Raw genomic sequence first — 12,075 nt, 5'->3', positions numbered from 1 at the left:
TATGATAAAGGAACAAACCACGGCTAAGGCAAGGAGTGTGTTAGGAGTGTCACTGACCTACAGCATTACAGGGCACCAAAGGGATCAAAGGCTGCAGGTTGTGTGGGCTGCGCTGGGGCAGCCCCGGGCTGGCTCACTGCTGCGGGGAAGGTGGCCGGCATCACACCACCTGCAATTGGCATGCCTTGCTGCTGCTGCAGGGACAAAGGTCAGGATGAGTTAGGTAAGAAGAGGACATGAGGGAAGATTTATGAGTGATTCAGAACATATCATTGAGAGGAGGAAAGAGGGGATCAATTAGGATGGAACACAAGATAAGCTTTGAGTTATTCGGAACACTTCTGGTCTATTCTGATCCTTCATGGACTCTTTCCTTCTTACCAAGGGCTGCAAGGAGAGCAGGAGAAGGGAAGGACTAATGTAGTTTGGGACACAAGGTTGGGGCACAAGGAAACCTATAAGAATCATTTAAAACACTTTCTCTTCCCTTCCTATAGGACTGATCACATAAATCTTTGTCTCTTCTCCCCTTCCTCCTTACCATGGGCTGCTGTGGAAAGGAACCGCCCATCTGCATGCCTGGAGCCCATTGCCCAGGCTGGCCGGCCACAGGCTGGGCTGGGGCAGCCATGGCTTGTCCTGGCATGGCTGGACGGAAGCCCCCCATGGTGGCGGGAGGGGCAGCGGGGGTCCAGCCAGCACCCCCCGTCTTGTTCTGGGTCTTGGGTGAGTTCCATTGCCCTCTGCAGGATGAAAGTTGATGTCAATGGTTAGCTTTTGTCTCCAGCATAACTCCAACTTAGTCTAGAGTGACAGAAAATTTTGTCCATCTTCCTCCAAACTAAAAGTGAACAAATGATGAAAATTAATGAACATCAAATGAACAATGAAAACTCTGGCAAAAGCTTTGTTTTTCCCCCATTCCTTGACAAGAGCCATGCAAGGACTTACTTTTGTGTTGCTGGTCCCTTAATGTTGAGGTTGTCCACCAGGGAGGAGAGGGACATGTCCAGGTCTCCGCTGATCAGCTTGGCTGGTTGGTTGGAGGCTGCAGTGGTGGTTGGTGCGCCCATTGCAGAAGGAGCAATTGGCGCCCCTGCCACGCCACTGCCCCCTCCACCACCACCCCCACCACCCACGCTGCCTTCAGGCTTCAGAATGTCGCCAAATCCGTCAAAAGCTGCAGTGAGTTCAGGAGGTCAGGAGGGGTGGAGTGGTAGCACTGGCTTAGAGGTTCCTATCATTGTTACTCTACAGATGTGAGGGAAGCCAGCACATCTTTGTCTCTTAAGCATAGTAACTTTAGTGGTAGTATTTAGTAAAAGAAACAGGACATGATTAAATGAACACTAGCACAACATTTTCAAGTCAAGAACAGTTACAAAAGTGTCTTCCTGTCGTACTCATACTCAGGGATCACAAGAGCTACTTCAAAACAAATGCACATTGAGTTCACAAGTCAAAGAAATTTAAAGCAGCAGTGAGAGTGCATGGCAAGCACACACATATATATATATATATATATATATACACACACACACAAAGTACTTTATACAACACACGCAGAAGCACAACACATGCACACGACAACAACATACCACAACGTATGTACTACATGCACTATCTACAGAGGTGCTTAACAGAAACACTACAGTGGTGGTCACAGCCCACAGATGGTCCACCGCTAGACAACTTACTAGGACGCTTTGCCTCTCTTCCTACTCCATCCTGAGTTAACCAGAGCCTACCTCACACTACCTCACTGCAAGACCCTAGCCATGAGGGGGCGGGGAGGCGGCCAGCGCCAGACTGGCTGGCGGTCGGAAAGAGGGAGGGTGTGGAGGGAGAAGAGAGGCAAGGGTGGGATAGTGAAGTCATTGGAATTAGTCCTCTGCAGTGGAGGGTTGAAGCACAGCGGAGTGTCACTGCCATGGGATGACACAAGATGCATTGCTGCAATTTTACCTTGGTGGTTCACTGACAGACTGATTCATGTCAACAATTTTTCCCAGGTGGAGAGTGAGCCTGAGGTGGTGCAGCAGCCTCAGCTCCCTGCAGCCTGCATCATCCTGGCTTGGATAGCATGGCACTCACCTACACAAAACAAAGTGTGCAGCAAGTGGTGGGTGCCACTTGTGCTCATGAAGCAGGCTGGGTAATGTGACAGCTGTGCAAAAGATCTGAAAGCAACACATGAAGTCCTTTGTTCCTCCCACACAACACTCCACATGTAATGTACCACAGCTTTGCCACACTGGACCAGTACCACCCTGGGAGGACCCCTCATCTCCTCAGGACACTCCTGCCAGTGCTTGCTGGAAAGCCTTGTAATTACATGCGAGTAGACTCAGTCAAACATGTGGTGCATGCAACACCTCTGTGTGTGTGTGTGTGTGTGTGTGTTGTGTTGATGTGCATATATGTGTACGTGTGTGTGTGTGTGTGTGTGTGTGTGTGTGTGTGTGTGTGTGTGTGTGTGTGTGTGACTGAGTGTGAGTGTGTGTACAGAGGCCAGCCACAGTGTGGGGTAATGCATACCAGTGCTAGGCCTTGCACACTTGCATCAAGTCTTCCCATACACTGACTGGAGTCTCTGGCTATTCTGAATGCAATGCAATACTAGTGTGTGTTTGTCCACTATGGTTATTTTCTTTGCTTTCACTGATAAATTTTGCTGCCTTGTCACACAAGGACTGAAGTCACAAGGTTTTCAGTAACTTCTCACAATAGGCTTTCCAAATTTTGAGTTCCACCCACATCCTGATTGGCTTAAGTGTTCTCTGTTTGTGGTCCCCAAGGTGCCTAGATGATAGTGTGCCACACGTCCCAGTCCCTCCCAGCCGAATGCAGGCGCGCCGGCAACCCCGGGCTGAGCCTGGGCGGGCAGGAGGGCTGGAGTGTAGTGGCCCATGCTGCGTGCAGAGTGAGGTGGCAGGCACACACTGTCCACGGCCCAGCGGTGCAGTCACAGTGCTACGTGAGACAAGCTACACAATATGCACCTGGTCAGTTAATGTATAGAAAGAAAGACTGATGGTGGCACAGGATGAGATGTGAGAGTACTGGTGGGGAGGCAGCTGGGCTGGTGCTGACTGAGACTATGCCAGGGATGGCTGGGCCCTGCTGGCCGGGGGGAGGGGCACACACCACTCTGGCGCCATCGGTCCTGACTCACGGAAGCCAATGATTTGCTTTTCATTGCGGTGATTTAGTGCACTTGCCAATACTGCTTTTGGTGGAGGAGGTGGCCGGATATGTGCTGGGGATGGGGGGAGGAGAGGAGGGGATGGGAGGGGAGGGGAGGGGTGCAGGACATGGGGGAAAGAAAGGGATGACTCCACGTGGTGGTGGTGGTGGTGGTGGTGGCGGCGGTGGCGGCAGTGAGACACGGGGAGAGAAAAGCACAGTTTACTGGCGGCTGTGTGCCAGACTGAAGGGAGCATGTCAACACTAACTATTGAGCTGCCTCACCCCCACAGCACACCCTCTCAGCCTGGGGGGCGGGGAGGGTGGCGGTGGGTTGCTGTATGACCATGATGGTGGTGGTGGTGGTGGTGGTGGTGGTGGTGGTGGTGGTGGCAGGGTAGTGGGTGAGAAGTGGATATGGAGGTGATGGTGAGGTGGTGTTGGTCACCTTCAGGCTGAGCAGGGGGCACTACAGGGGCCTGGAGGGGCACGCCACTGCTGCCGACCCCTGCTAGGGAGTCCAGGCCAGCCAAGAGGTCAGCCGTGCTAGAGGTTGTGGTGGTGGTGGTGGTAGTAGTGGTGGTGGTGATGGTGGAGGTGCCGAGAGAGCCCAGACCACTCTGAGGGGGAAGGGAAGGACCAGGGGGGCCTGACATGCCAAAGTCGGCAAAAGGATTGGCATCGGTGGCGGTGATGGTGCCTGTGCCCGGCCCACCTCCTAGCATGGCAGCTTGCAAGGAAAGAGTGTTCACCGGTCACTCACTCACTCTCTTGGCGCTCGCTCTCTCTCTCTCTCTCTCTCTCTCTTACATCTGCATAGTATCATCATCAACTAAACCACACATTTCTTGTTATCATTACTGCTCCTTGCTCTCTCTCTCTGACTATTGACAACCTAGTTCCTACAGATACATACTAGTACAGCTAACCTCCATCACAGCCTCACTCACCAGCAGTGCATGCCTCACCACCCTCACTCACTCACTCATACAAGACAGGACAGAGACTACTGAAGATACTGCGAGAAACCAGAAGAGTACCAATCAGATTATATTTAGTGTGTTATGTAGAGTGAACACCACACACCGACACACTTACATGCCACAGTCCATTCATGCCATCTCACACTTCACACTCGCTAACTAATCACCTCACTCAATCCTGCATTCTGAGGAAATCTACAATGCATTTCTGAATCACAAATAACTTCTGCTCTCCATAATTTTATAACTAGTCAACCCGAAGAACAGTAATGGTGTTGAGCTGTTTTCCTAATTGTCCTTCCTGTCTTCCTGCACAAAAAAAATACACACAATGCCTGGACAGCTGGAACACTTGCACACAGCCTCTCTGGTCTAGTTCTGCCTGTGTGCTGCCACAACAACAACAACAACAACGAGCCACCTGGCACCTCCAGACTGTCACGGCCACTCACACTCCCCAGGCCACCCAGATAACGAGAGCCTGAGACACAGTGAGTCATCCACCCAGTACTGTGATTGGCATGCTGAAATCTTACCATATCTGTTAGTAAAGGCAAAGTAGTAGTGTGTTAGAGTAAGCCGGCACAGTAAGGTTACCTGCAACCCAACCTCATCGTTAGCAAAGTGTCAGTCAAAACAGTACAACTATTACCTGGCCAGGTGAAGGAACTGGTCGCAACCGTGCCTGTCACATGCAACAATGGTTCATTCTATTAGTGGTCAAGTGGTGTGTGCAGAAGCAGCATACTTCACAAGCATCATATTTGCTCAATGCTATGGTGAGCTACAATGACAAAAATAATAATAAGAGTGATGCACACTATTTATCATCACTTGAGGCACCCAGAGGAAGGGACAGCTTGAGAACTCTGCTGAAAACACACAGGGGGCCGGCCAGCCCCTCCCTATGGACGGTGACTGACATTCATCAACACTCACGTAAATTAGGTACTGTACTACATGAAGCCGAGTCTTCCTTGAGGTGCTTTACAACACAACAATGACGGCCCCACCAGTCCCGGCGGCCCTGGCACCCTCAGGCTGCAGCACAAGACACAACACATCTGCCCCTCCCTCAGTAACACTTGACTGATACTACAAGGGGCCAGGTGCCTCCTGGCTGGTGGGTGCCCCATTGTAAAATAACTATGACAAATAAATATATATTATAATATACAAATCCATGTATATGAGGGGTGTGTAACATGTACGTAAGATATAAAATAAATACTGCATCTGATAAACACTAATGGTAATGTAAGAGTAAAACATATGCTGGAAACTGGTCATTCTCAAGGGAGTGTGGGAGGACACAGGGCAGTGCCTGGTGGGCGGCAGCAGCAGACCCACACACTGCACACCCTGACACCCTACACTGAGGAGACCAGACCAACACATTAACACCTACACTCCCTCGTCCAAAACACAGCCTTCTTTTTCAGCAGCCACTGTCCTCTTGGGAGTCAGTGAAACTCAATAGTTATAAGTATACTGGAGAATCCACTTGCTGGTGTGTTGTTACACTAGAAAATATCCATCACACTCATCCTTCATCATCATCCTCCTCATCATCACCATCTTTCATGCTTCCACTGCCTCTACTCTCCTACTAATTCTTTCTTTCATCACTACAATCATTTTCTACTACCAGCATTCCACAGTCATTTCCTCGGCTGTTTGGGAGAAGAGGAACGCATGAGGAACTGGATTCTTAAACATTTCAGACTCTTAGAACAACTAATTTCAAAGGCAGAAAGCAAGTTCAACTATCACTAGAATCAAATGCTCTTGAAAACCTGAACAGCTTCCACTAGAGCCTGTTAAAAGTAGTCAAAAGATGCTGAAATGTTTAAGAGTGCAGTCCAAGGAGTGTGTGTGTGTCTGGGCTGGGCAAGACATGCGGGGCTCTACTCTAAACTGAGTCCTAGGGTGAGGGTGGTCAACCAACTTGGATGAATAAATTAGGTATGTGAGTCAACTGAAATAAATTGTAGAGAGTTAGCCACCAGTTAAAAAATGATCATTAAAAAAAATCAAACTAAAGGAAATGATATGAATTTACTGCAAGCATCTATTTTTTTTTTCAAACAGGAAATGAAAGTAGTGAAAGGAATTTAACCACACTATTTGTTGGGGTCTGAACTGACAAATAATAAGAGGTCAGAAGTCAATATAAACTGCTAACAACTGGGAAATAAAAAAAACATGAGGAAAAAACAGGTAAATGTTAAAAATAAAAACGTCAAAAAAACAAAGAAAGTCCATGCTTGAGAATACAACTTACTCTGGGATGTGCTACTCTTGCCAAATACAGCATCAAAGGCATTATCAGAAACAAAACCAGGGGCTGTGGAGGAGGTTTGACACACACTCTGAGAGACACCTGTGAGAACAACAGCTTTTATTACTACCAGGCATCCCCTCCACTCTCGTCAGGGCAAGGAGCAGGTCATGGGGGGACGAGAGGGTGCGGGATGGGAGGATGGGGGGGAGAAGGGCTCATTCTACTCCATAACAACATTCACCTATCACACGGCTATCCTCAGAAGCCACGGACTAATGCACACTAGGCTAGCTAAGTCCTCTCAGGGTAGTGTCTGCTGTGTGGGTGACCAAGGGGCTGCTCTCACCTCACCTTGCCTCATTGTAAGCCTCCACTCTGCAGTACTGCTTCACCACTCATATTTTCATTGCCTCTGTTGGTTTTTTAAGGTGTTTCCTGTTAATATGTTGATATTTTGACCTTAATTTTCTTTTTTGTAATTGTTCCCTGAGTCAATCCATATTTTGACTGATAGTTTTTCCTTAGTTGTTTGTTTGCAAGTGTTCCTCATGACTGTCAATATTTTGCTTTCAATTGTTTTCCTTCTTACAGTTTCCTCCTTTAAATCCAAGTTGGCATCTAGAAAATGACAGGCCAACAAAAACATTGATGGTGGGAACAAACACTCAGCAAATTGAGAACACCATACAATTTGTGTCAATGTACACGTCTTAAAGGGAACAAGACTTACCCTAACAGTTTTGCGCTGTGACTGGGAATTAAAACCATGACTAAGGGCACACTTGTATTTAAAAATCAATTAACTTTCTGCACCCACTTCCACTTAATAGGTTTTATCTGCTGGAAATGTAATAAAACAGCATTGCATTCTCAACAGATTAGAGACTTTTTAGACTGCAGAAACATGGAAAGCTAACAGATCAGGTTTTGAACTGAAGAAAGACTTTATGTAAACATAAGAGAAAATTTGGCAAATGGCAACAAAAAACAAACAAAAAGATCCACTTAAATGCCAGTTCCCAAGTAGGTCTGGCATCTGAGTGGGCCATTTCATTTAATAATTTTTGTTGTCCTTGGCCAGAAAGAGAAATAAAAAAATTCATAGATGATATGCTGTGTCTTTCTTCAATTTAAAGACAACATACCAACTAACTTTTTTTGCAGTGTCCTAGCAACCCACACTACACAAACACCTTGATATATTGAGCATGGTGTGGGTATAGCAGAGGTCCATGGTTACAGTCTTGGTGTGAGTGAAGGTGATGAGGCAGAGAGTGGAGCAGCCAGCCTTGGTCACTCCCACCCCCAATAAGCCAGTCCCTTCACTACTCCTACTCTACCACAAAACATGACTTACATCAGCCTAGCTCCTCCTTGATGCTAAGAGATACTTGCTAGAAATATGTATACTTTAAAACATCAAATAAAATATATCTTAAGGGGCATTTTTTATGTAAAGGATGGAATAATTTTTTTTAGTTGAAATACAAACCATACTATAAAAATTTGTGGAAATAATAAGGAATCAGATGAATATACATTTTTCAGTAATAAATGGAGCATGTCAGGCAGGCAGACAGACAGCAGGCACACATGCACCCATGCACGCACACACTCACACACTCACCCACACACACAAACACAAACACGCACACACAGAGAAAAACACACATAAGAGGAGACAACTGGACACATGGAAGTGGTGTTGGCAAGAGTCCCAGCAGCACAATCCTCCAGCACACACCAGCAAGACCTGACAGCACCACAGCACCACACAACACCACATCCCACACAAAGAGAGACAGAAGGTCCTTACTTACCCTGCTCTCTGCGGCTTATTACACTTATTTACACTTTGCAACTGATTGAGATGTTGAGAATAAAGAGAAATTTGTCATTAATAACCTTGCTACATGATTGCCACTAGTTCAAAGGAACACAATGAATCATAAGCTGGGAATCTCCAGTTCAAACACTCATGCAATCCACTGCTTCAAGAAATGGCTTAAGAAAATGACATGGGGGTTTAAAAATCTCAAGACTAACTATAAATTTTTAAAAGGGATACCGTTCATGCGAGAGAATAGTAATAATAATAATAACCTGGCATTTATAAAGGGCTGCTTACTGGAAGCCAAAAAAAAAAAAATCTGGATATTGACATACATAACGGCTGCATCCCCAGTGAGAGTAAGGGGTTTGTCTGATCTGAGCCGCAGCACACCAACAACATCACTGAGCCACTCAACTCAACACACTGAAAGCCTGTCCCACTCACACCCACCCCACTGCACTGCACCCACTCAGCCTCCTCTAGCCCTCACACTACACAGGGCTCTGGGGTGGTCAGTTAATCCACTTCTGCCTTACCACACTGACTGCAAGACTGATTTGTTTTGTAGTTAATGAAGAAATTTTGACAGAAGATACAAAAGGAAGATGGAAACAAGTAAATTAGTTAGAGAAATGAACAGCATAGAAGAATGAGAAGGGAAAGGGAAATGATGAGCAAGGAAACAGGAAAGAAGAGAAGGAAAGAGACAATACTAAGCAAATGAACAAGAAAATGAGTTTGAGAAATGGAGAGGAAGGATAAAAGAGAGGGAGAAAGGAAAGGATGAGCAAGAAAACACGAAATAAAGAAGAAAAGAGACAGCAATAAACAAAGAAACAAAGAAAACAAGAAAAATAAACTCAAGTGAAAAGTTATCTGTACAAAAACCACTTAAACCTCGGTAGAAACCCTGACAAACTATCTTAATGCATCTGGTTGCTTCAAGAACACAAAACATGCAGTGAGATACTCAGTGATGGCGAGAACTGGTGTGAGAATCCATTGACACAGCTAAACAAGACAAAGTGAGTGAGAGCAAAATTGTGACATCCTACATAACAAGAGGCGATTGGTGAGTGCAGTGGGCTCAGGCTGGTGTCATGAGAAATAGATTGAGACTGAGAGAGAGAGAGAATAGAGCAACACCATGCAGAAATTTGGAGAGGACCTACAGAGAGCCACCAGGTCCTACCATTGGTGTAAGGCTGGGCAGGAGCAGCAGCAGTGGTGGCAGCGGCTGTCCCACTCAGCATGTCAGCGAAGGGATTGCCAAGCTGCAGGAGATCATCTGAAGCTTTGCCTGCCTGATAGGGGAAGAGCAGAGTCAGTAATGTGAGTGACATGTGAAGGAAACAGAAGGAGAACCAGTCAAGAGAGGATCTGATTGAGGAAATGAAAGGTGATGGCAAAATTGAGGAAGAGACAATTAAGAAGATCTGAAGGAATGAGAGATGATGAAAGGAGAAAGGTGAGGAAAATGTGAAAATCAGTCAAGAAAGGAACTAATAATGATAAAAAGAAAAGGAATAGGAAATAAATGAAAAACAGTTAGGAAGGAAACAAACAAAAAAGAGGAAAAATTGTTGAAACAAAAAAATAACTAGTAAAATATTCCAAAACCATGTACCATAACTTTAGCACACCACTGTTATCCTCCACACTCTCACCACCTGCCACATCACTGCTTGTACTGCACTCACTACTTACCAATGCATTCATCCCCATTGTTATATGACCTTCCTTCAGTGCTGCTACTATGAACACCTTAAAAATGCAAAACAAAGCTAAGCATCAAAATTCCTGTACTAAAATTATACAATACCACTGTCATTCTAGTCTAACCTATGTAACTCAACCAAATCTAACCAAACAATCCAACCTAATCTAAAGTAATGTAACCCAGCCAAATTAAATTCAACCTAACCTAACCCAGCCTAAACCACCCCAAGATAATCCAAACAAAACTAACCTACCCTAACCTAATACAACCCAAATAAACCTAGCACAACTTAACCTAACCTAACTTTAAATCTAACTTACCTAATCCAATCAAACTGAACCCAATCTAATGCCAAAGTAACACAAACTTAACCTAACCTAAGGCAAAGTTAAGTCTGACCTAACCTAACTAAAACTAAACTAAAAAAAAAAAAAAATAAATAAATAAAAAAAAAATAAATAAATAAAATAAAATAAATAAATAGAAAAATAATAAATAAATAAACCTTATATATTGTAACCCAACCTAGCCAAACCTAACCTAATCTAACCTAATCCAACCTAACCTTACCTAACCTAACAGTACCTCCTCACACCACACACTTGAAGCCCACCTGTCCTGGCGCTGCATCTGTCTGTGAGGCGCCAAAGAGGTCGATGATCTGGGAAGCGTCTCCGTTGTTGGTAGGGGCGGCAGGGGCAGCCTCGTTGGTGGGGGAGCTCAGGAAGGGGTTGTTCTTGGCGTGATCATGCTGAAAGGACACACAGCACTATAGCTCTGCCACGGGGGACTCACTGCAGGTCTGTGTTGATGTTATGGTTTAGTTTTGTGATGTTTAGTGTTAGTGATCTGTCTCCTACTTTTTATTCTTACTCTCCATGTTACTGGTTTGTTTGTTATTAATGGTGTGATTTTTTTATATAAGAGTGGAAAACTGGCCAAGAGCAATGTAAAATAAGAATGAAAAAAAGGCCTACTTAGTTGCCAGTTCTCTTGCAGGTCTGAAAGAGTTAGTCAAAGAGTAGGGATAAATGTCTTGAAACCTCCCTCTTCACTATCAAATCATAGGAAGTTGGAGATACAGACACAGGCAGGGAGTTCCAGAGTTTGCTTTTGATAATGAATTGATTGCTAGTTTGTTTTACTATTATTACTGACAAAATTATACCTATTACTTTTTTTATTACTATTTTATTTCTCTTATTGTTTACTTTCATTACTGCATAGATTACATATTTGTTTCCCTATTGCTTCCTTGATTTAACTTGTTACTGCTGCACTTATTAGTACTGCTCACCTAGATACTATATTAATTTCTTTATCACTGCTCTTAACTGCTAATCTCAAGTTATTATCATTAGTGAGTTTGTTATTGCTGCTTTTTTTCCTATTTCTTTTTCTTTAATTTTTATACAGCTGACTTTGAATATGATGGATAAATTCAAATCTTAAAGAGGAGAAATGCCTGGCTTTACTTAATTTGAAATACTAGACTTAAGCAAATGCACACATAGACACACACACACACACACACACACACACACACACACACACACACATAACTATTAGTCAAACTTCAAAGGAATAAATTATACTTTAAGAAGCAAACCAACTCAATTTATATTTAAACTTGACTAACTTAGATAGGAAGCGAGATGAGGGAAGGATGGGCGAGGAAAAGATGTGAATAGAGAGGAAATAATAAAGAAATGGGAAAGGAAAACTGAGAATACGATATACCAAATGAGAGAAGGAAGAGAAGGAAGAAAAAATGAAATAATACATAGAAAGAAAAGAAAATAATGATCTTTTAAAAGGAAAGATATGAAAGGAGAGAGTGAGATGACAAGAGAAAGAAACAAAAGAATGCAAGGATGAAAGTAGGCACAAAAAAATATGAAATTGTAAAAAGAGAGAAAAATAATGCAGGACTGAGGAGAGAAGCAAATAAAATAATAAAGTACAAAAAAAAAGGGAGAAAAGAGCGCAAGGACGAAAGAGAAAACAAAAGAAACAAGAAACGACATTGAGAGAGGAAGAGAGAAAAGAGAGCAAGGATGAGAGTAGG

At 44.3% G+C, this 12,075-nt stretch overlaps 1 protein-coding gene across 16 annotated transcripts in view; it reads right to left on the bottom strand.

The window, feature by feature from the left end:
• LOC123507576 (phosphatidylinositol-binding clathrin assembly protein LAP-like) overlaps positions 1–12,075 on the bottom strand; it is a 56,530-nt gene that overhangs the window by 2,145 nt on the left and 42,310 nt on the right. For 9 of the 16 annotated variants that reach the window (XM_045260528.1, XM_045260537.1, XM_045260530.1 and 6 more), the window contains 8 exons: positions 10,621–10,758; positions 9,480–9,591; positions 6,454–6,552; positions 4,822–4,854; positions 3,635–3,916; positions 952–1,180; positions 542–743; positions 58–194 (listed from right to left, as the gene is read on the bottom strand). In XM_045260528.1, the coding sequence (XP_045116463.1) occupies positions 66–194; positions 542–743; positions 952–1,180; positions 3,635–3,916; positions 4,822–4,854; positions 6,454–6,552; positions 9,480–9,591; positions 10,621–10,758 (1,224 nt within the window). In that variant the 3' untranslated portion in view covers positions 58–65. The remainder of the gene's footprint in view (positions 1–57; positions 195–541; positions 744–951; positions 1,181–3,634; positions 3,917–4,821; positions 4,855–6,453; positions 6,553–9,479; positions 9,592–10,620; positions 10,759–12,075) is intronic. The other 7 variants (XM_045260541.1, XM_045260536.1, XM_045260539.1 and 4 more) reach the window with 7 other exon arrangements.

This window comes from Portunus trituberculatus, chromosome 22, assembly GCF_017591435.1.
Source record: "Portunus trituberculatus isolate SZX2019 chromosome 22, ASM1759143v1, whole genome shotgun sequence".
Lineage (NCBI taxonomy): Eukaryota > Metazoa > Arthropoda > Malacostraca > Decapoda > Portunidae > Portunus > Portunus trituberculatus.
The sequence above is the reverse complement of the archived record's forward strand: the minus strand, read 5'-3'. Positions and strand labels throughout refer to the sequence as shown.